This window comes from Episyrphus balteatus, chromosome 2 (assembly GCF_945859705.1).
Source record: "Episyrphus balteatus chromosome 2, idEpiBalt1.1, whole genome shotgun sequence".
In the NCBI taxonomy this organism is placed as follows: domain Eukaryota; kingdom Metazoa; phylum Arthropoda; class Insecta; order Diptera; family Syrphidae; genus Episyrphus; species Episyrphus balteatus.
Window position 1 is genome coordinate 91012334 of NC_079135.1, and position 24576 is coordinate 91036909.

The window sequence follows — 24576 nt, forward strand, 5'->3', positions numbered from 1 at the left end:
ACTAAATTGTTATCGAGGTGTTAGCTCCCGTTTTTCTCCACGAAACGAGCCGCAGGTAAAATATAATGAAGTAAACGATAGTCACGACAAAGAGCGAATATGCAAAACGAGAAAGTCGTTTGGCCAAACTAAACCGAAAATAATATTTTTTTGAGGCTCACATGCATTCTAACGGCAGACGCAACAATATTATTAAACCTAAACGAAAACAAAATTCAAACGATTCAAATGATAGTCGTAAAGATTAACGAAAATCGTTGAAACAAAACGTTTATCGCAGCGTTTGAACGATAACGAAGTAGTTTAAAGGATAACCGTTTTATAAAATAGGGCCACTGTAGACCGGTTAACTGTAGAAACATATAAAGTTCTACATGTCTGAATTTTTTGATACTGATACTATAACGGTCATACTCAATAGATGCATCTTACTTCAAATTTTCTAGTTAAGGGTTTTTAGTGACTCCCTAGAGGAAAATTGGAAATTTTGTTTAGGAACAAAATTAACGATACATATGTAGGTACTTGCCATAAGACAAAAATGGAAAAAGTTTTTTTTTTTTTTTATCGGATCTAACGATTTTGATTTAAAATATACATGACTGTGACAAAAAAGTTCCACCCAGGAACGTTTACGTGTCAGTTTTTTTCATAAAATTACACGAACCGCTAGCGCATACCTTTCCAGGTGGTCTTGCTTTTAGATATTTGAATTTAACGAAATTCTATTAGCCCTGGGGTCGAACTACAGCATACAATTGCGATCATTCGTCAACGTTTTTACTATTTGTGTCTCTATTTAATTAGTAGACAAAGATAGGGACACATACCAACCTTACGTTAACGAACGTATGCCGTAATTCGACCCCTGATTTTTCAATCGCCAGTTATGGGGTTTTCGTTTGGTAAAAAAATCAATTCATTTTTTGATTTAGATCTGCCAAAAAACTGATTTTGATTATTTTTGCTTTCGTTTGGCCAAACAAAATTGATTTATTTTTTAATCTTAGATCAATTTTATAGATCTGGATTTTTCGGCAGATTTACCCCTCTCTTACTAACACCACTATGCATCATAATTGAATCATTTATTTTCAAAACATGATAAGTCCATGATTTTAAATTTTACAGGAGAAGAAAAAAACGCTCTATTTTCTTTTGATGTTGGTAGCAAAATTTATAAAAAATATATTCTGTAGAACTTTTGCCTAGGTATAAATTACCGTTCCGTTTTTAATTTTTGGAGCGATAGTTCAAAAGATAAAAAATAAAAACGCTTTTGGACTTATCATACTTTGAAAATAAACGGATGTGAAATTAGTTTTAAAATGGGTACAGAACTTTGCTTTCATCCCCAGTCTATCACAAAATTGTATTTGAGATTAAAATATAATGTCCGGAGTGCTTCTTTAACTTTAAAGACGCTTCAAACATAAGATTTTCAGCCAGTAGCTTAATATAGCATTAACACATAAAAAAGCCGTTGTTTATTTTCAAAAGATGATAAGTCCGGGACTTATCCTGTTTTTGATACTAAAAAAATATTTCGTTTAGCTGTAAAATTGGATATAGATGGAGTAGATACTTCATTATTTTGAAGATAGACGTGGTTATCTCTAGAGTAACAATTTAGTCAAAAAAACGAATTTTGAAAAAAGTGGACTTATCATGTTTTGAAAATAAATGATTCAATTGGCATCCATATCCATCGGTTTGACAAGTTTTTGTTTGATAATATATGCTTCGGTTTTTAAACAGAATTAAAATATTCTTGAATTCAAATGGATGCAGTTTTCAGATTGATTTTTATTTGTATTATATAGTATTAGTGTGTATGTGAACCAAGCAGCGATCGCAGTTGTCAAATATTGATTCGACCGTTGATTTTTTTTATCAAAAAGATGAGCTGGACGAATAAATTAATTCACTTCCATTTGAATTCGAAACGATTTTAATTCTTTCTTGAAACCAAAACAAATTATTATCAAATAAAAACTTTTCAAACTCATGTCAAATAATGATGTATATAGTGGTGTTAGTAAGAGGGATAAATCTGCCGAAAAATCCAGAACCAGAAAATTGATCTTAGATTAGGGTTTCCAGAACATCTCTTTTAAAGAGAACATATGTTCTCTTTTTCAACTCAGATCTTTTTTACACTCTCTTTTTTCATAAAATTCTTTTTTTGTTCTCTATTTTTCAAATGTCCTCTTTTAAGTATCTTTTTTTATTTTAGTCTATATTTTTTTTAAGATTGTTACGATTATCTGTCTCCTACCTTAACAATTTGTTTCAACTCTGCCCACTCTCAGTTAAAGTGTTCATCGCATTGAAATTTAAAAAAGATGTTCTGTTTTTCGTTTTCACATATTTTATAATTCGTTTTTCTACACGGATCTCAGTTTGTTCTTATTGTCTTTAAGCTCGATTTTTTTTATTTCAATTTCTTTATCTAGGTACTTTTCATTTTCAACAATTTAAATAAATTGTGGCTCGTTTAAAAGCTGATAGACAACTTTGAATATATTTATGCAAATACATACTAATTACTCACGACTAGATATTGCGTGGATGCGAGGTTTGGGTTTATGTTAGGTAAGTTTTTTTTTTGTTAACCAAATATTCCAAAAAAAATAAATTGATTTTTGTACCAAACGAAAACATTAATCGGTATTATCACGAATTCCATTCGTATCAGAAATTTTCTACGATTCCCGAAAGAAACAATCACAAAATCCGATCGTAGTTAGTGACGATTTGTATGTAATTTTTTCACTACGAACGGATTCCGTGATTATTTTGTCGGGAATAGTAGCAAATTTCCGATACTAATTGAGTTCGTGATATATGCCAATTACCTTATTTTTCATATTATTTTTTATACCTCTATTTGAAGAGAATAAATTTAATTTTCCATAAATTGACCGTTACTTCTGTAGTTTACAGTTAAAACGCATTCAAAACTAATGAAAACATTTGTATCTAGCTCTGAATAGTTTCATTTTATTGTTCCTTATTTCACCACTAGACAGCGCTTCCATTCCACGACACAAAACTATCACTCTATTTCTCTCATGCAACATCCTACCTCAACTGTCATTAAATTATTTTTTTTCCACCAATTTTTCTGAATAAAAACTCTCGTTTACTTGCTGCAAAGCGGTTGTGTGACTCGCGATACCGCCTTTTCTGTGTGCTTGAAAACTGAAAAAAATTTATCTATCTTATTTTTTTCTAATTTCCTATCCCATAAATAAAAATTCTTTGCAATTTCTCATTTTTTTTGGAGAATCATAAAGAGTGGAAGAATTCTAATTCGAATTCAATTTATCGGCATTCGACTTGGCAGTGTGCAAAACACAACAAAAAAGTATAGTGAACAAGTGCAAAAAATCTAAATCCAATAAGAAAAACAACAAAAACAAGAAAAAAGGTATGAGAATAAATTAAAATTGATTACTTTTTTTTAAAGTTGTTTCTCCTATCTTTTATTTGTTTAGAAAAAAAAATATGATAATTTAGTGTGAATTATCTTTTATCGAGATTTTTCCAAAGTGCTTGAATGATTTTGCACTTTTTTAAGTTTTTTTTTACATTTCCTTTGCTTTGCTATTGCTTTGAATGGCATTATGATGAAATACCCATTTTTATAGTGGCATTAGATTGTACTTACAAAGTGTACATAGTTTTTTTTTCTTGCTCTTGCCCTGCTTTTTTCGCTAGAATTCAGTCCAGTTCTTTATGGTCAATGCTTTTGTGGATGACTAAGAACCATTTATGCATGTGAAAACATGTTCACAAGCCTCAAGAGGCTTGAGGAAACAACTCCACTTTGTTTAAGGTGAAGTTGAAGATGAACAAACTTATGTAAGAGATGTTTTCTTTATTTTGTCTGATTGGGATAATAAGCATCCAATCGGAGTCTGTCTTCCTTTCTTGCTCTATTGACTTCAAACGTACTTATCAAATAGCTTGACAGTTTTAAATTACGATTCCCAGCAGATTCAAGGGCAGTAACAAATAAATGGCACAACTGTGTGTCGCACGTACTTGCTCTTAGAATTCAAATTATGCTAAAATTGTTTAGACTTTTTGTTTATACAAATTTGGTAAATGTATATCAAGATCACGACTGTTCTGATTTCCATTCGAATTCTATTTTCTATCGTTTTCGAATCTAAGCTAAACACATTTTGGGCGTTCATAGGTGTTTTGAAAAAAGATCGGATCCATAATCTGAAATTATTTTTGCTGTTTTCAATCCGGATAGCAATTTGCTTCCGGAAAACAATATTCTCCAACAAAAAAGTCTAATAGAAATCAGAACAACAGTTTTCAATCCGTACGGATTCAATTTTCGTGTTCGTTTTCATAAAATTTGTTATTCAAATGAAAAAAGAGAAAACAACATCTAAAATCAAATTGAACTCAAAAAAAGTATGCAATTTAATTTCTTTTCTTACAGAGGTAAATTTTTAGTAAAAAAATTTTCAAAATCGTTAGAGCCGTTTTTTTAGAAAAAAATATTTTTTATAAATAATTTTTTGAAAAAAGTTAAAATAAAATTGGTAGATGCAATTTTTTGAAAATTTATAAAACCAAAATTTCAAAAAAAATTCAATGTCCCGTTTTCGAAAATTCGATTTATATTTTTAAAAATAGTAAAAATTTTCGCTAAAAATAAGCAAACAGGGGGTCAATTCCCAATCTGTGAAAATGTGAAGTGATAAGTTTTATCACGTTTTCATAATAAATTCGATTCTTGATTGGTGAAAGAAATAAAACAAATGTCTAAGAGCGGAATTCAGAGTCGTTACTCAAGTAAAAATTTTACTCAAGTGAGCATTTGGTCTTGCGTTTGGTCCACTTCAGCTACTAATTACGTTAAGAAAACCTAGGGGTGTCTTTACTTTAGCTAATGAATTCCAACAGCTATTTTTCTCAAAAATGAAAGTTTTTTTTCATTTAGTACTTTTTAGTACACATTGAGTTTGAGAATCGCATGAAGGGTTTTTTCCCACAAAGTCCTTTTTTCGGAAAAAAACTATAAACAACATTTTTAAAGCCAAGATCTAAGATTTCTGTATCATAAAAAGAGTTTAAAAATTTTCACTTTTAGAATTTTTGCAAAACGCAGCCTATGATTTTTTATTAATACTATTTTATAAAATAAACTCAAAATGATTTGTTTTATTCGTAAAAATCGTAAGAGCTGTTTTTGGGAAAATTAAACTTTTCAAAAATTGGTACATGACAGGTACCGTTATCTTTGGTCCAAAAAAATTAATTTCGAAAACTGATACATACCAAATTGAATTCTGCCCATCCGTTAAGGCTGTAGCTACTTATACAGTACAGACGGACAGACATCCTGACTGAATGACAGGCAGACGGGCGTTCGAGACCCACTTTTTTCGCATTCTCTATCATCGTAATGTCATGTTTGATTGTTATCTCAACTTTTTTTTTACGAATGCATAACTTGATCGTAAGTAATAATTACTGAGCATGATGAATCATTTCCATAAATACGATTTGTTGAGCATGACTTGTGTTCAGAACACTTTATGGTCTGGAATTGAATTAGAAAAAACGAAGAAGGAAGAAAGAAAAAAAAAAATAAATATAAAATTTAAATTCATCATATCCCAATGAGATAGATAATGGATATATACAAAAAAACCCCAAGATTTTGTCTTGGAATTTTTGCATGCGGCAACGGCAACAGTTGTTGTGTGTTTTCATCATCACTCATAGCAACGTTGTGGTCGGTCGGTAGGTCGTCGCCGGCTGTCGGTCGTGTGTAGGACGTAAATGTAGATAAAAGGGTAGGTATATTCATTTGACTGCATAATTATCTTCCTGTTTCCCATCGTATCTACAATGTAGACTGTCTACTTTGTCTACTTGCAAATGAAAAAACAATTTGGACTCTTTTGATGAATGTGCGCAGCTAATTATTATTTCTTAAGTTTTTGCCTCCAATAATTGTTCAATTTTCTCATGAAATTTCGATGTTTATTTTGAGTTTTTGAGGCTATTAATAAAAATAGTTTATGTTCAAATAAAGATGTTTTTTTGTTTTCGAGGGAATTTGTTGATTTTTTTGGCGCGGATATAGAAAACAATGTCATTACATGGCAATTGTTTAGAACCAATTGAATCAAACATTTTTTTTTTTTTCTTCCTAATTTAAATGTTTGGGTAGATATGTAATATTGACTGTGTTCTTATTGATTTTTCTTCAGAGAAATTAGCCAGTTGTTGATTGGTGCCAAGAAAAAGATGGATTAACTCTTTACTTTGTAGAAATTTGAGGGTGCCTGTTTACTTGCCAAATTTTACCTATATTTTGTAAAAAAGGAAACCCATTTTTTTATGTTATACAACAGTCGGAAAAAGTATTTTGACAAAATAAACATCTTTCTAACTGATGAGAATAATCTGTAACGGTTAAACATAAAATAAGGAAGTTGACGGTTATTTATTAAGTATATTATGGTGAATCTCATGATGGTCAATGTCAGTTGGTATTATGCTTCTAGGCTGCATTTTTTGTATAAAAAGTATTAATTTTTGAGGGAAAAAAGTATTTTGACAAACGTTCTTTTTCAACGTTGGTAAGGTAAGGTAATGCATTTTACGTGTTTTAAGCACGTATACAACTGACAGACTTGTTACGGCCCCAATTTGTAAAAAATTGTGCAAAACGGCGGAACTTAATATTGAAATCAGTGCATCTTCTGTTGCAAGTCATAATTTCTGTGTGTCTGTTAAAAAATCTGTCTAGAACTGAATTTATCGCAGGAAACTAAAAATTACCAAATATACAAACACAAAAATATAATTATACTATTCAAAATTTACCACAAACGGACAAAAAATGAAAAAAATGCACTTACAAAAATTGAAGCATTTTGAAGAATTCACTTTATCGCGGATTGAATCCAAAAAGTCTGAATTTGGAAATGCCATTCTTTCATCAAAAACTTTGTTAGCAAAAGTACCCTTTGCATTGAGCTCAAAGAAGACAATTTTACCATGTTTATGGGAAGATAATACAGTATTTATCTCATAAAACAAAAATCGAAAAAAAATTGAATTCTCAAAGGGACATGTTGTTGTGCTTTTCACTTCTGGAATAAACTTGACCAAATTTTTACGGAGCTTCAACAGTTCCTTTTCGTTTCCCGGATCATTGAGATAGAAATTTGTGAGAATGTGGTCCATAAAACTTTGTTTTTTGAATGAAAGAAGTATACCAATATGTTCCTTTGAGAATTCAGTTTTTTTCAATTCTTGTTTTATGACCAAAATGACCAAAATAAATTAAAATAAACAACTAGGTCATGTTCTAGCTCCAATAGTTAAAGTTGGGTAAAGATTTCATTTACATAATGTATGTACAATGTACATTGTACATGTAAAAATCGAATTTCTTTCAACCACATGCAGTCGCTACTAAAATTTGATACCTACATACTTTGTGGCTGTTTATGAAATTAAAAAAAGGTTGCAATCTCTTTTTGTGAATGCATGTGTATCCAAGTGGCATAAGAAAAACAAAAAAATATACATAACTTCATAGTAAGAACAAAACAACGTAAAATTTGCTTATTTTGTTTTTCCTCAAAATGATATATTTCACAAATAAACAAAAAATGGCTATGGTTCTTCATTTCTTTACAAAATTTTAGTTTGGTTTGATGTTTTGCATTTGTCCAAATTTTAGTATGTTAAAATCCGTCTCAAAAAAGAGATTTTTTAAGGATCTATTCTTCGCGAAAAAGTAGCGAATTTTTTTTCACTGGAATTCATTTGTAAAAAAATATGAATGAATTTTCCTCATGACTTGGAGTTGGAGCAGAAAGAATAGTTGCTCAATCCAAAATGTTCTCTGCAACACATACTCTTTCACTGATTTCTTATCGCTTAAAAACAAATAGGAAATTATGTTCAACTTAAATTATTTAAGCTTTGTTTCAGTGAGTAGGTAGGCCCTTAGCCACAATCATGTTTTACTTCAAATTAATTGAAAAGAATAAGAACGATATCAGTTGTTTTGTTTATTATTTTAAACCGAGTTGTTAATTCTATTTTATATTCTATTCTGCATGTCATTTCCTGTAGTGAGTATGACTTTTTGATTTTCATTATTTCAGACGCGTCATTTCCTTAAGACACTTATGGAGTGTGATAATAACGAACAAGTTATTTTCATACACACTAAATCATCATCTAGATATCGAGCAATTAAACAAATCAGGAATCAAAAATAGTTGAATTAGGTTTTTTTATTGATTGCATTAATTTCTAAAAGATCATTAAGGACGAATATTAAATTTATATCATTCAAAAATAGTTGTTTTTTGTTCACACTTAATAATCCTTTACAGACCGATAATATGATTGAAAAAATAATCGTTGTTATAATTTTATATGAAAAACAATCTCTTCAGTACTATTTAGTGTACAAAAAACTCAACTAGCATTTTCCATACATTTTCAATTTTTATAATCTATGTAGTTAAAAATCTAGATTTTGACTAAATCACGTCAAAATCTACTTGGTTTTGTTAGTAGAATAAAGGCAACAAATTCCACATTAAGTATATAAAAAAAAATTAAAAAAAAAAAATTATAGTCATTAGCGTGAAAACCGAAATCAACAAATGCTTATTTTTATGAGAAGTACCTCTTAAAATGGCTTTCACAATTGTTAGTTTCAAAGACTACACCTCCCCGACAATAACATTCACACTGCTAAACCCATCAAATAATCAATTTTTTTTTATTGACACACAATTGACGCTTTTACAACTTGAATTCAAAATAAAAAAAAAAAAAATTGGTGAATTACTTTCAACACGACGTTTTATGACAAAAGAAGTGTCATTAGAAATTTATTGTTAATAATAAGCTCAACAAAATCTATTAATGTACATTTACTTGTAGTAGTGTAATATTAAAATTTAATGTTTTATTATTTAAGTATTATTAGGGTGCGCCATTATCAACATTACAATAAAAATTAAACATGAGATTATTTTAAGCTTATTAGAATTGACTTCATTTGACACATTAGATAGCCATTAACGTTCATTTACGAATTAAGCTTAAATTTATCATTATTTTAGTACAAATGTTCATTACAATTGCGCATTGTTAAATACTAGAATTAACTAGTTTAAGGATTTTTTTTAACTGTACGTTCATAAATAAATACTAAATATGCTGTATATTGATTTTATTTACTTAGTATACAAGTTAATTTCTTAATAGAAATTAAGCTACTTATCAGCAACTGATTTAGATATAGGGTGTTTTATCGAAAAAGTGTCAAATAAAACACTTTAGTGCGAAGTCAGTGAGCGCCAATCGACCCCAGTGCAAACATTGAACAGAGGTCTAATGAGTTTGATATTCAAATAGTGTTTCCTTATGTATCTCAGTTTAATTTTTATCTGAACTCTAGTTTCTAGTTAAATCTACGTATAGAATTAATTGCATTGCGGAATTGATTTTTGAAACAAATATTTGAGCTTTTGGTTAGAGTATTAATAGGTAACTGTTATCAAAAAATATATTTTTCAATAACTTTACCATCTTATTTAAAAAAAATATAGTTCGAAGACATAATAATTTCTCCTCAAGAAAAAAAAAATTGTTAAATTTATTTTGATTACATGATCAGAAAAGCGTCTGTCATAATAACGGGTACATATTACGTTAATAAACAAAAGCCGAAATCACGTTTTTTATCACACGTCCTAGGATAAAACTCAAAACAAAAACAAATCAGAATCTTTTTTCTTTTTTCTGAAAAACGTCAAAGTAATATTTTTATTTTTAAGACAACCTAAGTCCTAAGACAACACTTTAATATTAATACAGAAATTATGATTAAAAAAAAACTATTATTAAATGGGTTGTTTGCGTTTTAATTTTTATATAACAGATGGTATTTGCATTAATGTATCTTTGTTTATTTTTCCTAATTCTAACGAGATTTGACAAAAAAAACACTGGCATATAGATAAGACAAAAGATAAGACATGCACGCGAAATAAACAGTTATTTACTTATAAAAATGTGTCAATTGTTTGGTTTTGCCGCTATTCATGTGCGGTTCGGCTTTGCACATCTTTTGAGTGCGATCGAAATATTTCTTAAATGAAAATTGATTTTCAATAAAAAGAGGAAACCCGCAAAGTTTTCAAAGAAAATAATACATAAACAATTTATCTAGTGATAGAAACTAGCTATTTTGCATAAACATTCCTTTTGCTTATACACATTTATGTTAAGTTATTCAAAAAGAACACCTTGATAACTCAATGCTAAAAGGCATAGAAAGGTAAAACTTTAAACGTGATTATTTCACATGTTCAATTGTACGTTGTACGTGCAATGTGTTTATTAGAAATAAGGTCTTCATATCCTTTCTTTAATCTTAATTAATTTAACCCTCTGTAGGCACACCTGTTTTTTGCGAATTTGGTTCATACTTTTTCATGTCGCTAGAACTTTTTTCGGTCTCATTATTTTATAGAGAATCATATATGAAATTAATGTAGAATATTCCAAGGAATTCGAATATTGTATTCACAATTCAAAAGAAATGTATTTTCACCCTTATAAAGACACTTTTTTGTGATCACTTTTAGTTTTTGTAATGTCAAATTCGCACCCGTGTGCCGACAGACGGTTAATGAAAGTTAACCTTTGTTTTAAATTCATCTTAATTCTCTCAATAACAAAACAAAATAAGCCTTGAAATTCAAAGGTGTAAACGTGCTCATTTTTATATTAATTAACTATTAACCAACATCTTTAAATTTAAAGGTGACCATAAATTCAAGGGACATTGGAAAAGCGTGCAGTAAAACTGAGTTTGTAAAACAATAGAGTTTTATTAAAATCGTTTGTGGGAGTGTTTACCCCATAAAAATAAAATGCACGACGGTATCGCACTTTTTTGTTCTTGAATCATTAAGCTGTTTATCAAAATTAATATACACAACTGGTTCGCTTATACTTGCTTTAATAGAAAAAGTTAAGAATGTTAAAGCTCTTGTAGCATTCATAAAAGAATGAGTTTAACTTTATTTATATGCCATTTGGTTTCTTATTTGGATTGAATGCCTTTTTAAATTGCTGAAACCGTTAAACAAATGTTCACTTATGAACATTTTCAAACATGTGTGCTGTTTCAATTTCAAGAAATTTAATTGATCCATTTTGAAAAAAAACTTTTTTTTTTTCAAAATAAAAAAACTATTTAAAAAAAAAAAATTGAAAACTGATAATTTAAAAAATCTTATTTTTTCAAACCAAAATTACTTAAATTCTTTTTTTTTTTTCAATTTTCATTTAAAGAGCCCTCGCACACTACAAACTTTCTATCGGCCGACAGTTTAGTCGGTCTCATAATCAGTATTGAAATGTATGAAAGTGCGTAAGTGCCTTCAAACTAAAATACTTCCTACAGAGCCGACTATTTAGTCGGCTGCCTTTGCGCACACTAGGAGCCCAACCCGACTAAACTATCGGCCGATAGAAAGTCTGCAGTGTGCGGGGACGCTAAAAGTAGACACTTACCTATTCTTAAAAACACACGTATTTTTTTAATCAAAAACGTTAAAGCCGTTTTTGAGAGAAACAACCTTTTACATTTTTGTCATACCTCTATCTAGGGAATCATCCATAATTCCTAAATCGTTTAAGTGGCCACCAAAGTCACTACTCTTTGTTAACTGAGCAAGTTTCTTTTGATACAAATTTGGAACACATTTGTTTTTGGCATAGAATCTACCAACTCCTGGCACTTTTCTTGAAAAGTTTAATACCAAAGAATTATTTTTGCAAATTTCGATCATTATCAAATTTTTAATCCCCTTAATATTTTGGACAAAAGAAAACAAAACTATTTGCTAAGTCGGTACTGTTTCCATGTTCAAGTTCGAAATTTAATTTTTTTTTTTTTCAAAACCATACATTACCATTAACTGTCATTTAATAATATTCCTAAATATAAGCATTTAAACTCTCAAATGAAGGAAGTACAAAATCAAATGATAAAGAAAAAAAAAACAATATTATATCACTTTAAATGATAAGACAGTGAATACAATGTTTATGTATTTCCTAGGTAGGTTCTACAATTTACATGTAGCATGTTTGTAAGATAATATTATACAACAAAGTATTAAAAGTTTGCATAATGTATTAGATAAAATTTGTCTGAAAAAAAACTTAAAAATTATACACCATTGTTCGTTAAAGAGGAGACAAATTGAAATAGGGAAGCCTAAACTTTTTTTTAACGCAAACATTTTCGCTATCACACTACCTACTCAAAAATTCATAAAATAGATATGAGCTGATTTCAAACTTATTATAATTCGCAGATGACAAATAAACATTTTTACTAATCTAATAAATTTTCAAGAGTGTTTTTGCTATTCTCGTGCCTCACTGAATAAGCAAACAAAAGATTAGTAAAGTATAGCAGCTTTATCAGTGAATACAATATTAATAAAAGACGATTACCCAAGTAATGTGATAACTTTATAACTGTAGTCTCAGTAAATAATGTCAGTAAGAATCGGTCTTTTAAACCACGCACTAACCAGAGCTCAGGAAAATTGACAAAAATGTTCAAATTTGTAACATTCGTTCGGTCGGTGCCTCGAAGTCAGTTTGAGTTATTGAAAACTACTACTTCGACTAATGCAACTCAAAAGTATTCTTTCTCAAAAACTGCAAACTGTTTATCAGTAAACACTGCCATCAAATCCTCATCAGAGCTACCAAAGAAATGTGATGTTTTAATTATAGGCGGTGGAGGATTTGGATCCTCGAGTGCATATTGGCTAAAGAAAAAGGCTGGAAATGACTTAAATGTTGTTGTCATCGAAAAAGATTGTACTTATACAAAAGCATCGACGCCACTATCAGTCGGTGGATTGCGACAACAATTTTCATTTCCCGAAAACATTCAAATGTCTTTGTATGGTGCAGAGTTTTTTGAAATTGTGAAAGACCATTTGGGTGATTGTGAATTGAATTTCAAGCCAAATGGATATCTGATATTAGCTTCTGACAGTGGTGCAACTAATTTGCTGAGCAATGCAAAGACTCAAAAGGAATTGGGTGCTCAAAATGTGGTTCTAACTCCGGAAAAGCTGAAGGAGATATTTCCTTGGATTAATACCGAAGGAGTAGCACTTGGATGTTATGGACTTGAGAAGGAAGGCTGGTTTGATCCTTGGGCTCTCCTCATGGGTTTCAAAAATACTGCTCGTGAACATGGAGCCAATTACGTTGACGGTGAGGTTGTAGAATTTGGTTTCGAAGCAAAGCCAGAAGGACAGCAAATGAAAAAAGCTGTTGTAAAACTCACGAATGGTGAAAAGCAATCAATCGATTTTGAAAAGTGTGTAATTGCTGCTGGAGCTTGCTCAGGAGACGTGGGTAAACTGGCTGGCCTAGGAAATGGAGAAGGACTTCTTAGCTTTGCGTTACCCGTTGAACCACGAAAACGTTTTGTTTACGTGTTTGATTGTCAAGGGGAAAATGCACCTGGATTGAAAACACCACTTACCATCGATCCTAATGGAACGTATTTTAGACGTGATGGTGAAGGTGGTAATTATTTATGTGGCAGAAGTCCAGAATGTACATGCGAACCATCGGTCGATGATCTCGAAGTTGATTTTAGCTTTTTCGAAGAAGAAATTTGGCCAACATTAGCACATCGTGTTAAAGCATTCGAATCGATTAAAATTCGTAGTAGTTGGGCTGGATTTTACGAATATAATACATTCGATGAAAATGGTATTATTGGCAGACATCCATACTATCAAAATTTGTACATTGCAACTGGATTTAGTGGTCATGGAATTCAACAAACCCCAGCTGTAGGAAGGGCGATTTCTGAACTTATTTTAGATGGACGTTTTACTACTATTGATCTCACTCGTCTAGGATTCGATAGGATTGTTAATAATAAACCTATGCCAGAAGTTCATATTTTTTAGTTAGTAACAAATTTGATAGTAGTTTTTTTTTTAGTTTTTAAAATTTTTAATTTTTATATAATTATTATTATTTAAAAAAATAAATAAATAAATTTATAAGAATAAAAGAATTGTAAGAAACTCGAATTTTTTGTCTGTATTCCTGGCTATAAAATAACTTTTGTTCTAAAATGAATGCAACCAAAACAGGTAACCCATATGAAATAAACCCATTCAAGAACTTTTATCTTGAGTAACACAATTTAATACTGAAATAAACTGCTCTAATAGATCGAGCTCATTTTATTAGAAATGTTTAATCATGTATGCATTTTCTAGTTTTCTAGTATTATACAACTCGTAGTCGTCGAATTTTGACTTTTCTGATAATTTGACGATCAGTAAATGGATTTGTATTTCGTAATTGGCTTTCTGCGTCACTGCTCAAAAGTAATTGATGAGTATAGCAAAAATATTCTATTCGCTCAGTGCTTTATTTTGTCCGATACTGTAGATACTATTGAGCAAGTTTAGGATCCTTTAAAAAATAATGAAACTCGATATAACAATCAGACATGGCATAAGGATGGAAGAGAATGCCAAAAAAAGTTGGTCTCGTAATTCTGTGTGTCTGTCGGCCCGTCTCTATCTTGAGCTGCAGCCCAAACATTAAACTTAGTTAATAAGGGGTTTGGGTGATTTCCTTTCCTCCTTAGAGGAAAAATTTAATTTATTAATGACCACAACTAAGGGTAGTTGACATAAATAGAAAAAGTTGTTTTCTCAAAAAAAAAAAAAAAAAAAAAAACAGATGAAGGATTTGGATACAAAAAATCGTTTCAATAAGGTCCCACTTTTCACATAAAAAATATTAAATCGTTATAACGGTACCTGCCATATAACCAGTTTCTTGATTTCTGACTTTCTCTTACACCACTGAACCGATATTAACGAGCTTTTTGTACAAAAACGTTTAAGTAATCTCAATGCCAAAACTAGAAAAAAAAAAAATTTATAATTGTTAAAAAACAATGGTTATAAAATCAACTAATGTATTTTTTTTTTAATTCAATTTTACAAATATGCTTCAATTTTGTGTTTTTATTAAATTTATTTGTTTCCAGTAAAAAAAATGAGTTATTCTGCCTTAGAATTTTGTTTGTAATTCTGCATTCAAAAACATATTTTGTCAAAAAGTGAAGGTATCTGCCTCTTATCTGGGATGCCTCAATTTTTGAAGTTTAAAATTAATTATAAATATTCGTCACAAAAGTAAATATATGCTAGCAATTAAAATGCTTTAAAATCGATACACCTAGCGATTAAAAACTGTTCACAGAATAAAACCCATTCGAATTAAAAATCGCTTGAAATTGCTTAGTGAAATTCCCTATCATCGAAACTGTAGTCCTATAAACCTACTAAATTGATGACGTTGTAGTTTTCCATAATGTTAACGTTACTTTGCTATGGATTAAATAAACCCCGAGCTAAAAGACCCTGTGTTACCCCTTAAAGACGATCCGAAAAATATTCTTTATAAAGGCCTCGAATCAATGGTTACCCAATTGATTTAAGATTATTATTAATTACTTGTTATTTTTATTTTTAAAATTGAAACCGAGTAACCACATCTTGATATCGGCACGAAAAAGCCCCAATACCTGCGTTCTATAACCATCACATTGGCGATAAGCGTTTGTATCTCAAAAAAAATATCTATATCAGTTCAAAAATGTTTATTTCCAGTGCCCAGAGATAAATCACCTGAGGTGATTCGTTTCAATATTCTCAGCGTGAATACAATGGTCCGCTAGTAAAAATATTTTTTTTTTTTTTAAATTTCAAAAGCATCATCAAACTCTTGACAAACACTGCTAAACTCAAGAAGTTAAGACTTTTTAATTGAGATAAGAGACTTAAAGTTAGTATATTAGCAATAGCAGTGATTTGCTGTCTTGGTCATTATTACGAACATGAGCTTACTTACAGACCCTGTTTTTCTTTTCTTCACTATACGGCAAAGTTAGTCTTATTTTATACTTTGTCGTAGACTGACGCGACGCCTTGCAGTTCTTTAGCTAATTTGTTCATTTTAATTATTACGAATATAATTTAGTGCATTGCAGTAACTTCAAGTACGTTCCTGGTTTTAAGTTAGGCAATTATCTTCATTTGCTCTAGTTGTTTTTTTTTTTTTGGTTATAAAATTTAATCAAGAATTTGAAAAAAAAAGTAGAGAAAGACAATCCTCATTCTTCTAATTTTATCAAGCATTGAATCCGATTATTTTTTTTTTTTATAATTATCACACCGTCACAGTATGATAGATACTCCGTACTCGTAATGTACAAGTCCCCCAAACAGTAAACGACGACGACAGCTGGAATAAATTAAAGTCTACATTAATCTTTAATCTTTTATTATTTCTGTTTACTGATTAATAACTATTTGCTTCCATCTCGTTTCTCGTGTTAGAATAACAAATACTTATTTGTAATTAATTCAACGGCAATGTACGATATTTAAAAAGGTCAAGGCTTTCTCAATTATTCACATGGGAAACTATTCAAATGTCGCATTCAAATCGCGTGAGCCTAAAAAAAGTTTGAATTCAAATAAATCCCACTTGATAATAATAAATGAAAATATTAGAGTACGATGTAATTATGTTTGAAAAAAAAAGATACAAAGTTAATATTGACAGTATTTTTTTAAGAACGCAATAAGTTACATTTATTTATTTAGCTTATCTAATAACTTTTACTGTCGCCTTTAAAAAAAAAATCAAACTAACTCGTTTCTATCATTTTGATTGATGGTTTGTTTTGAAATTGATAAAAAAAGATTCCACAAATAATTTTTCGTAGGAATTATAATTTATACCTGAGAGTCATTTATTCACTCAAGGTAATCAACTCTAATAACTTGTTTGCATAACTCGTGAAAAAATAGCTTTTAAAGTGTAAAAATATAATAAATCTTTTGTATTAGCTGATTTCCTATCTTGGTTAAAATTACTGATTTATCGTCACATCTCTATTTTTTACAGCCGCTGACATGGGATTGTTGAGCGAAGGAAGTCCCCTATCGTGGGAGGAAACAAAAAAACTAGCCAGCCATGTGAGGCAACATGGCATTGAGCAATTTATAAATTTATACCACAGATTAAAGGATCGCCAAGGAGACATTTTGAAATGGGGAGATGAGGTAAAAATGATTTTTTTAAATTTTTTTTAAATAGTCTTTTTAATAGACCGGAGCTCCAGAGCAAAACTGGAACAAATTCGTTCAAGGGTTTTTATTGCTGAGTATGATTCTTTGGCATAAAAGTAAACTTCAGCCAAAAATCTTACTTGGTGCATTTTTGAGAAAACGGCAAAACTGGTCGGTTTTCAGTTTTTTTTTTTGTATTAAACTCGAAAACCAAGTCTAACTTTAAAATGGTTCAAAGACTCTTTTCATAGGTACATATCTGTTGTTTCTTAACAAAAAAAAAAGTAAAAGATGTACATTATCAAAGGATTTTTCTTCTACTTTATTTTATTACAAAAAAAATTGGACGTACCAAATGCGATCTGATTTAATAAAAAAATAAAATCCTCAATTTTTTAACTTTTTTTTCATTAATTTTGGGTTATAATTTTAGTCAAAACTAATTTTTAAAATTTTTTACCCACCTTATCTTTATAGAAAATTTAATTTGCTATTGAAAGTGTCTTTGAACCATTTTAAAGTTAGGCTTGTTTTTCGAGTTAAATCAAAAAAACTGAAAACCGACCAGTGTTGTCGTTTTCTCAGAAATACACCAATGGATTTAGTAGCATTTTTGGTTGAAGTTTACTTTTATGCCAAAGAATCATATTCAGCAATAAAAACTCTTGAACGAATTTGTTCCATTAAAAAGGAACTATCAATTAAATAATCCATAATTAACTCTTTCCTTCAGGTTGAATACATAATTGTAAAATTTGATGAACAAAACAAAGTGGCCAGAGTCTCCCTAAGATCTCAAGAACTCCTCGAGATTCTAAATGAAAAAGAACTTGCCGATCCAAATGGTGTAAAATCACTATGGCGACCTGAATATGGAGCTTATATGATTGAAGGTACTCCTGGCAAACCATTTGGTGGTTTATTGGCTCACTTTAATCTTGTCGAGGCTAATATGAAAAATCGTCGTGAAGAAGTTACTGAATTACTTAAACCCGATGAATGTGTTATGTCGATTACAAATTTTCCTCGCCTTGGTTGTCCATCGTTTACAGATCCTATTTTTAAGCCAAATCCTGATAATGTTAAAGGTGCGGCTAGATCTTTATACTTTCCAGATGAGGCTATATTTCCGGGACATCCTCGGTTTAAGACGCTAACACGAAATATTCGTATGCGTCGTGGAGAGAAGGTAGATATTAGGTTAAAAGGTAGTTTGCTTCATTTTGTATATAATAAAATTTGAATCTAACAATCTTCTTTTTTTTTGTATTTAGTATTCAAGGATGAGAGCACAAAAATTCCAGTTCCTGGTAGTCCAGCTGATGAACCAGATGTAGTACATTTGGATGCAATGGGCTTTGGTATGGGTTGTTGTTGTTTGCAAGTTACTTTCCAAGCTTGTAATATTGTAGAAGCAAGAACTTTATACGACCAATTGACACCATTGTGTCCGATAATGCTGGCCCTAACTGCCGCTTCACCAATATATCGAGGCTATCTGACAGAATCTGATTGTCGTTGGAATGTTATAAGTGCGTCGGTTGATTGTCGTACCGACGAAGAACGCGGTTTGAAGCCTTTGAAGGATAATAAATTTAGAATTCTAAAGTCGAGATATGATTCCATTGATTCGTTCCTATCGCCAGAAGGTGAAAGGTATTATAACTTTGAATTATTTTCCAAATCGACATTTTAAAAATATATATTTTTTGTTTTTTTTTTTAGATACAACGATGTGCCTTTAGTTTATGATGAAGCTGACTACCAACGCTTGCGTAAAGGAGGAATTGATCATCTATTAGCACAACACATTGCCCATCTATTCATTCGTGATACAGTATCTTTGTTTAGTGAGAAAGTCGATCAGAATGACGAAGAAGATACAGATCATTTTGAGAATATTCAATCGACCAATTGGCAAACAATGCGTTTCAAGCCACCACCACCTAACTCACCGATTGGTTGGCGTGTTGAATTCCGACCATGTGAGGCTCAAATGACGGATTTTGAAAATGCTGCTTTTGTGTGCTTTGTTGTTCTTCTAACTCGTGTCATTCTATCCTATCAATTGGATTTTCTAATACCAATTAGTAAAGTTGATGAAAATATGCAAACAGCTCAAAAACGTGATGCCTGCCGAAAGGAGAAATTCTGGTTTAGAAAATCAATTCAGAAGACCAAACCATGTGGGGAACAAGTTAATGGAAATGGTTGCTGTCCAGATGAATATGATCGATTGTCGATTGATGAAATTATTAATGGAAAGGTTGGTTGTTATAATTCTTCTAATTTATTAGTATTTTTTGTATTATGATTTTTTTTATTCATTAGACAGATGGATTTCCAGGACTCATTCCACTTATTAGAAGTTACTTACAATCAATGGAAGTCGATGCTGATACCCATTGTACAATTGAGCAGTACTTACGTTTAATACAAAAACGAGCATCTGGAGAATTTACAACAACTGCCACATGGATGAGAGAAGAAGTTCTTAATCATCCAGAGTACAAGTAAGTTTTGAACAAATATTAGAAATAAAAAAATATAAAAAACATTTATGCCATACAATTTTGTGATTCACCATGAAAACAAAAAAAAAACATTATCGCAACTCTTAACTTGCGGTTTGCGGTTGATATCCCATTTGAAATCAGCTCAAAAAAATGCTTAGTTGATGTCAGCTATCAGAATTTTAATTAGAGCATTTAAAATTCCACTTATTGCGGCTAGCGGTAGACTGTTTGATCTTATGATTTCTATATGCTGTCGCAGGGAAACCCAATCTTTAAAGTATCGTATTCGGAAAAAAATCTTAAGCGAGATATCAGTCAGGCATGAAATTATAATGATAGAAAATGTGAGAAATGTGGTTTCCAGAATTCTGTATACGTACTTGTCTCTTTGTATTTGTATGATCATTTACACACAGGTTAAACCGCTCAAGCAATTTGTTCTAACTTGGTATGTAGTTAAAAATCTTATTGCCACAACAATCCTTAAGGCTTAGAATTAATCAAATTTTAACAGACGTTCTGCGTTATGGATTTCCAAATTCCACAGTTTTTTCGTACAACCAATTAATGTTTTTGATTTTTTAAAAGCTAATTGTGCATTGAAAACGCTGGCATTAATTCTTAAATAGCTTAATATTCGAATCAACGTTTATCAATCTAAATACACGAATGTGGAATTGCTTACCCAAGATATCGCATTTCAATATCCAGATATTTCGACATCGTTATCTTCTGCTCGATCCTATTTCTATTTCCTACACACATACTTACTTCCGATATAAAGGGTAGTCATAAGTCAAACAAAAATTAATTTTCTGCTTATCAATTTTATGTACTCAACCAGCCGTGTAGTATACAGCTATGGACAGAGAAATAGCGCAATATGAAAAAAATCATGCGATTTAAAATTTAAGTTATGTGGGATGCTTTTAATAATTTTTTTTTTTTTTTTTGATATACATATTGGCAAATAAACGGATCGAAATAAAGGCTTTAAAAGTATTTTTATATTGTTCGCGTAAATGGTTTATAACGCAATTTATTTATTAACAGCTTTGCAAATAAAATGTGTAGGGCTCCTTCTCACATAAATTTGATACGTGCGATCAAAACGAAACGCAAATGAGTCTTTTAAGTCATCTCTCACATTTGTATTGTAAAATTTTGAACAAAATTAAATTTTCCTGTGGTTTTTTGTTGTTTTATCAATTGATTCTAGTTTGCTTTTTTTTTTTAAGTTGAAAATTGCATTGTTTAGTGGCTAAACGTTCGGGTACCTTGAGTTTTTTCAAAATTTATATTTCAACTCTCAAGAGGTGAACTCTTCAAAACAAATAAACGTTGAGATAAGTTTCAGTATTATTTTGCCAGAAGGAAAAAAAAATTGTACTCGTAATTGCATTATATGTACATATGTATTAATAAACTCCTGAGCTGATATGTATTAATAGTTATAACTCATTTGTCAGTAAAAATAAAAAAAAATTGAATTAATGTTAACTAGGAAATGAAATCATCTCGCTGAAAACATGTTTCAATATTCCATAGATAGCAAACAATTGCAATCATTTTTTTTCATTGTATTTTTTAGCTTTAAACTCAAGGCTTTCTTGAAAAATTTAGAATACCGTAGCAATAATTTCTTTTTTTGAGTCAATTGAGCAATAATTCCCTCCCTGGGTACCTTATAATGAAATATATTGTTGTTTTCGTCCAATCTTCATGAACTTGGTTTTAAGTTAGAAATCAAATCTCATTGAAAGATTGTTTTCACATTATTTTCATAAGAATACCACAAAAACGCACAAATTTATAATTTGAATCAATCTGTTATTTCATTAATTTTTTACTTGATGGTACCATGAGTCATGTTTCTAAAGTTTTTCGATATGCCATATTTGTTAAAAATTTTTAAAACAAGAATAATCTAAAATATCTTTTATTAAATCTTTTTATCTTTTATTTACAGAAAAGATTCTATTGTCAGTGATCGGATCAACTTTGATCTAATGATGAAGATTAAACAAATACAAGAAGGAAAACTTCTAGTGCCATCGCTGCTTGGCCAGGGTAATAATTCCAAAACGAAAGATACCATTCCACAGGCATTGCAAAAGCATTTAGCCAAGGGTAGTTGTAATAAATGACCAGCGACGCAATCATCATCATCATTTACAACAACACTTCTTCATCACCATTGTAATACCAAAATTTTTACAACACAAGAAGCACTTTCAACTTAAAATTAAAATAATATTAATATTTCAAATAAATATGAATATTTACATACAAATAAAAAATGCTCTACAGAAACTGAGCGCTAGTTGTGCATTTACAGAGATTCGTCAAAGCGTGTGTAAAAATGATAGAAGATGGGTATGAAATTCTGTAAAACAGAATTTGAACAAATAATACGGTGCATTAGATGATTTATAGTAACGCGGTTTTGTATTTAATTGATTCGAGAGTCGGTTTATAAGATTACATACATAAATATATATATATTTCACATTTTATGTTAAAACAAAGAAATAAACAAAATAATATAGCTTAAAGCTGATGTTGTTCACAAATGAGACTATCGAATTTACTATTTTGAAATATATAGTTTTGGATCTTTTTCCAAGAAAAAGAATAAAGTCGTTTTTAATTGGCAAATAATCTTTCCTCAAACTGAAAACACCCATACTAGTGCACACATAAGATTGGAGTATTGATATAAAATCAAAACAAGAATATTTATTTAAGATCTTCGTTTGAAAATATGAATTGAACAACCTAGGACGAGATTGATAGTTCTTTGACGAGACAGATGGATAGTCTTGGTCCAGGCGGGCTGGTCTGACAAAAACAAAAGTACCACATTTGGTAACGTTACACTATTAAAAATTTAACTTTTAAAAGAAAAAAAAACATGAGGATTGACTTTTTAAATGGGATCAATATGTTGTTTTCATTTAATTTGGACTTAATAAATTAATGAGAAAAGAACTACATACTTTAATAAGGTAGTTTGAAAAATATGAAATACCGTTTTGAAACGTCACTTCTTATTTTTTGTTTTTAAGGTTCGAGTTGATCTTTTAAAAGTAGTTGAACTTTTTTCTTTCAGCTAGGCTAGACATGGCCATGAAAATACTTTATCAATTAAATAATAACAGAAGGCGTATGTGTATAATTTTTTTTTACGAAAAAAAAAGTCAATAATCGGCCCTAGAGAAGTGTCCGTCGGAGCGGAAAATTCTCCGATTTCACACGAATCATGCATCATTCGTATGAAATCGGACAAATTTCCAGCATTTTTGGATTTTTTTTTTAATAATTCCTTAAGAATGACATTCCACTTTTTTGAAAAAAAATATTTAAAAATTTGTTAAAGTAAAAATTAGTTAACAAAATGATTACATTGATTTTCAAAGAGTCCAATCAGCATTTTTGTTTACTATCACAATTAAAAAATAAGTTTTAAAAATTGGACTATCATTTTTTTGACGTAATAAATAATGGATACAAATTTTCAAACAACTAAACAGACAAAAAATCTACAAAAAATTGGAAACATAATTATATGTATTTAAAAAATTATTTTTTGAAACCGACAAGTATTGGTTTCGTGTCAAAAAAAAATTCGAGGTTTTAATCAAAACATTACGATGATGGGGAAGTTATGTCGAATTCCTTTCAATTGAAAAATCGAATTTTCGGCGATCTCGAAGCGAATTCTTTCTGAAAATCATGTTCCATAGAAAAAAATTCGCCTCAAACGAAGCAGAATTCGAATTTTTTTTAATCCCTCTTTTTTGAGAGATTTACACGGATTTGCACACACACTTGGAACATTTGACATTTCTCAAACGTCAGGCTGAAAGTTTTCTTCCTGTTGTTTGTTTATTTGAGAACACCAACTTCAAATAAAGAGTAAATTTTAATTGAATATCGTATTTTTATTGCGGAAAAATATGAAATAAATAAAAAAAAGCAATGTGCGATCAAAATATATTTTTTCCCGGCATAGTTCTTGTGAAAAAGTCAAATTACTGTGACTTTTCTTCTCGTAATTGTCGTCAGAAAATTTTTTCTCTGTAAAACCACAGCATACGGCCAAAATAATAACCTTCTACTTCATCTTCACTCAGATCTTAATAATAACTGCAATTTCCCTTTGATTCTGATTAAAATAAATCTATATTACTGAAGAAAATAAACAAAATTATTGATCGAAGGAATCCCTGGTTTTATTTTGCAGAAACTGTTTTGGTTTCAGCTTGACGTTCGTGTAAAAATTGTTGTCAAATGACACACTTACAATCGCAAAAAGAATTCGGTCTGTTTTCATGTTCCTTTTTAACACCAAAAATTCGATTTTTTTGAGGCGATTCAAGAAATTGAAAGGAATTCGACATTAAAAAAAAGTGGGTTTCGTCGTGACGCGTCGGTCGGTGCGTCTGCGCGTCCATATGTACATAAAAGGATTTTCTTGAAATTTGTTGCAGATGATTTCTTCGTAATTTCCAAGGTTGTTTTTTAATATCTCACCTAGAACTTGTACCTCCCAAACGATTAATTGTATAGTTCTCAAAAAAGGCTTTAACGATTTGGATTAAATTTGGTCTAAGTAATGGTTTAAGCTATTCTAAAAAAACTGCATTTTTAGTTTTTTCTCAAAAAATTCGGATGACAAAGCCATTTTTTTTGCGAAAATTGATATTTTGGTTATTTACGTATATTTCGTTTAAGGCTGAACCAATTTTATTTAAACTTAACAGATAAATATTTTTGTTCATTCTACATGATTTTGTGTATTAAAATTTTCAAAAAAACCA

At 30.2% G+C, this 24576-nt stretch overlaps 2 protein-coding genes across 4 annotated transcripts; both read left to right on the top strand.

Moving 5' to 3' along the window:
* Positions 1-3128: 3128 nt before the first annotated feature.
* On the top strand, positions 3129-22326 carry LOC129909294 (glutamate--cysteine ligase). 3 transcript variants are annotated; one of them, XM_055986370.1, is made up of 7 exons: positions 3129-3433; positions 17074-17231; positions 17971-18445; positions 18512-18893; positions 18963-19503; positions 19569-19750; positions 21723-22326. In XM_055986370.1, the coding sequence occupies exons 2-7, from the start codon at positions 17082-17084 to the stop codon at positions 21898-21900; spliced, it is 1908 nt and encodes a 635-aa protein (XP_055842345.1). In that variant the 5' UTR covers positions 3129-3433; positions 17074-17081; the 3' UTR covers positions 21901-22326. The 3 variants fall into 3 exon arrangements, with proteins under 3 accessions (XP_055842345.1, XP_055842346.1, XP_055842347.1); XM_055986371.1 differs by lacking the exon at positions 3129-3433 and adding an exon at positions 16026-16159; XM_055986372.1 differs by lacking the exon at positions 3129-3433 and adding an exon at positions 16822-16931.
* On the top strand, positions 12430-14084 carry LOC129909300 (FAD-dependent oxidoreductase domain-containing protein 1). Its single transcript, XM_055986381.1, has one exon. The coding sequence runs from the start codon at positions 12657-12659 to the stop codon at positions 14040-14042; it is 1386 nt and encodes a 461-aa protein (XP_055842356.1). The 5' UTR covers positions 12430-12656; the 3' UTR covers positions 14043-14084.
* Positions 22327-24576: the final 2250 nt, after the last annotated feature.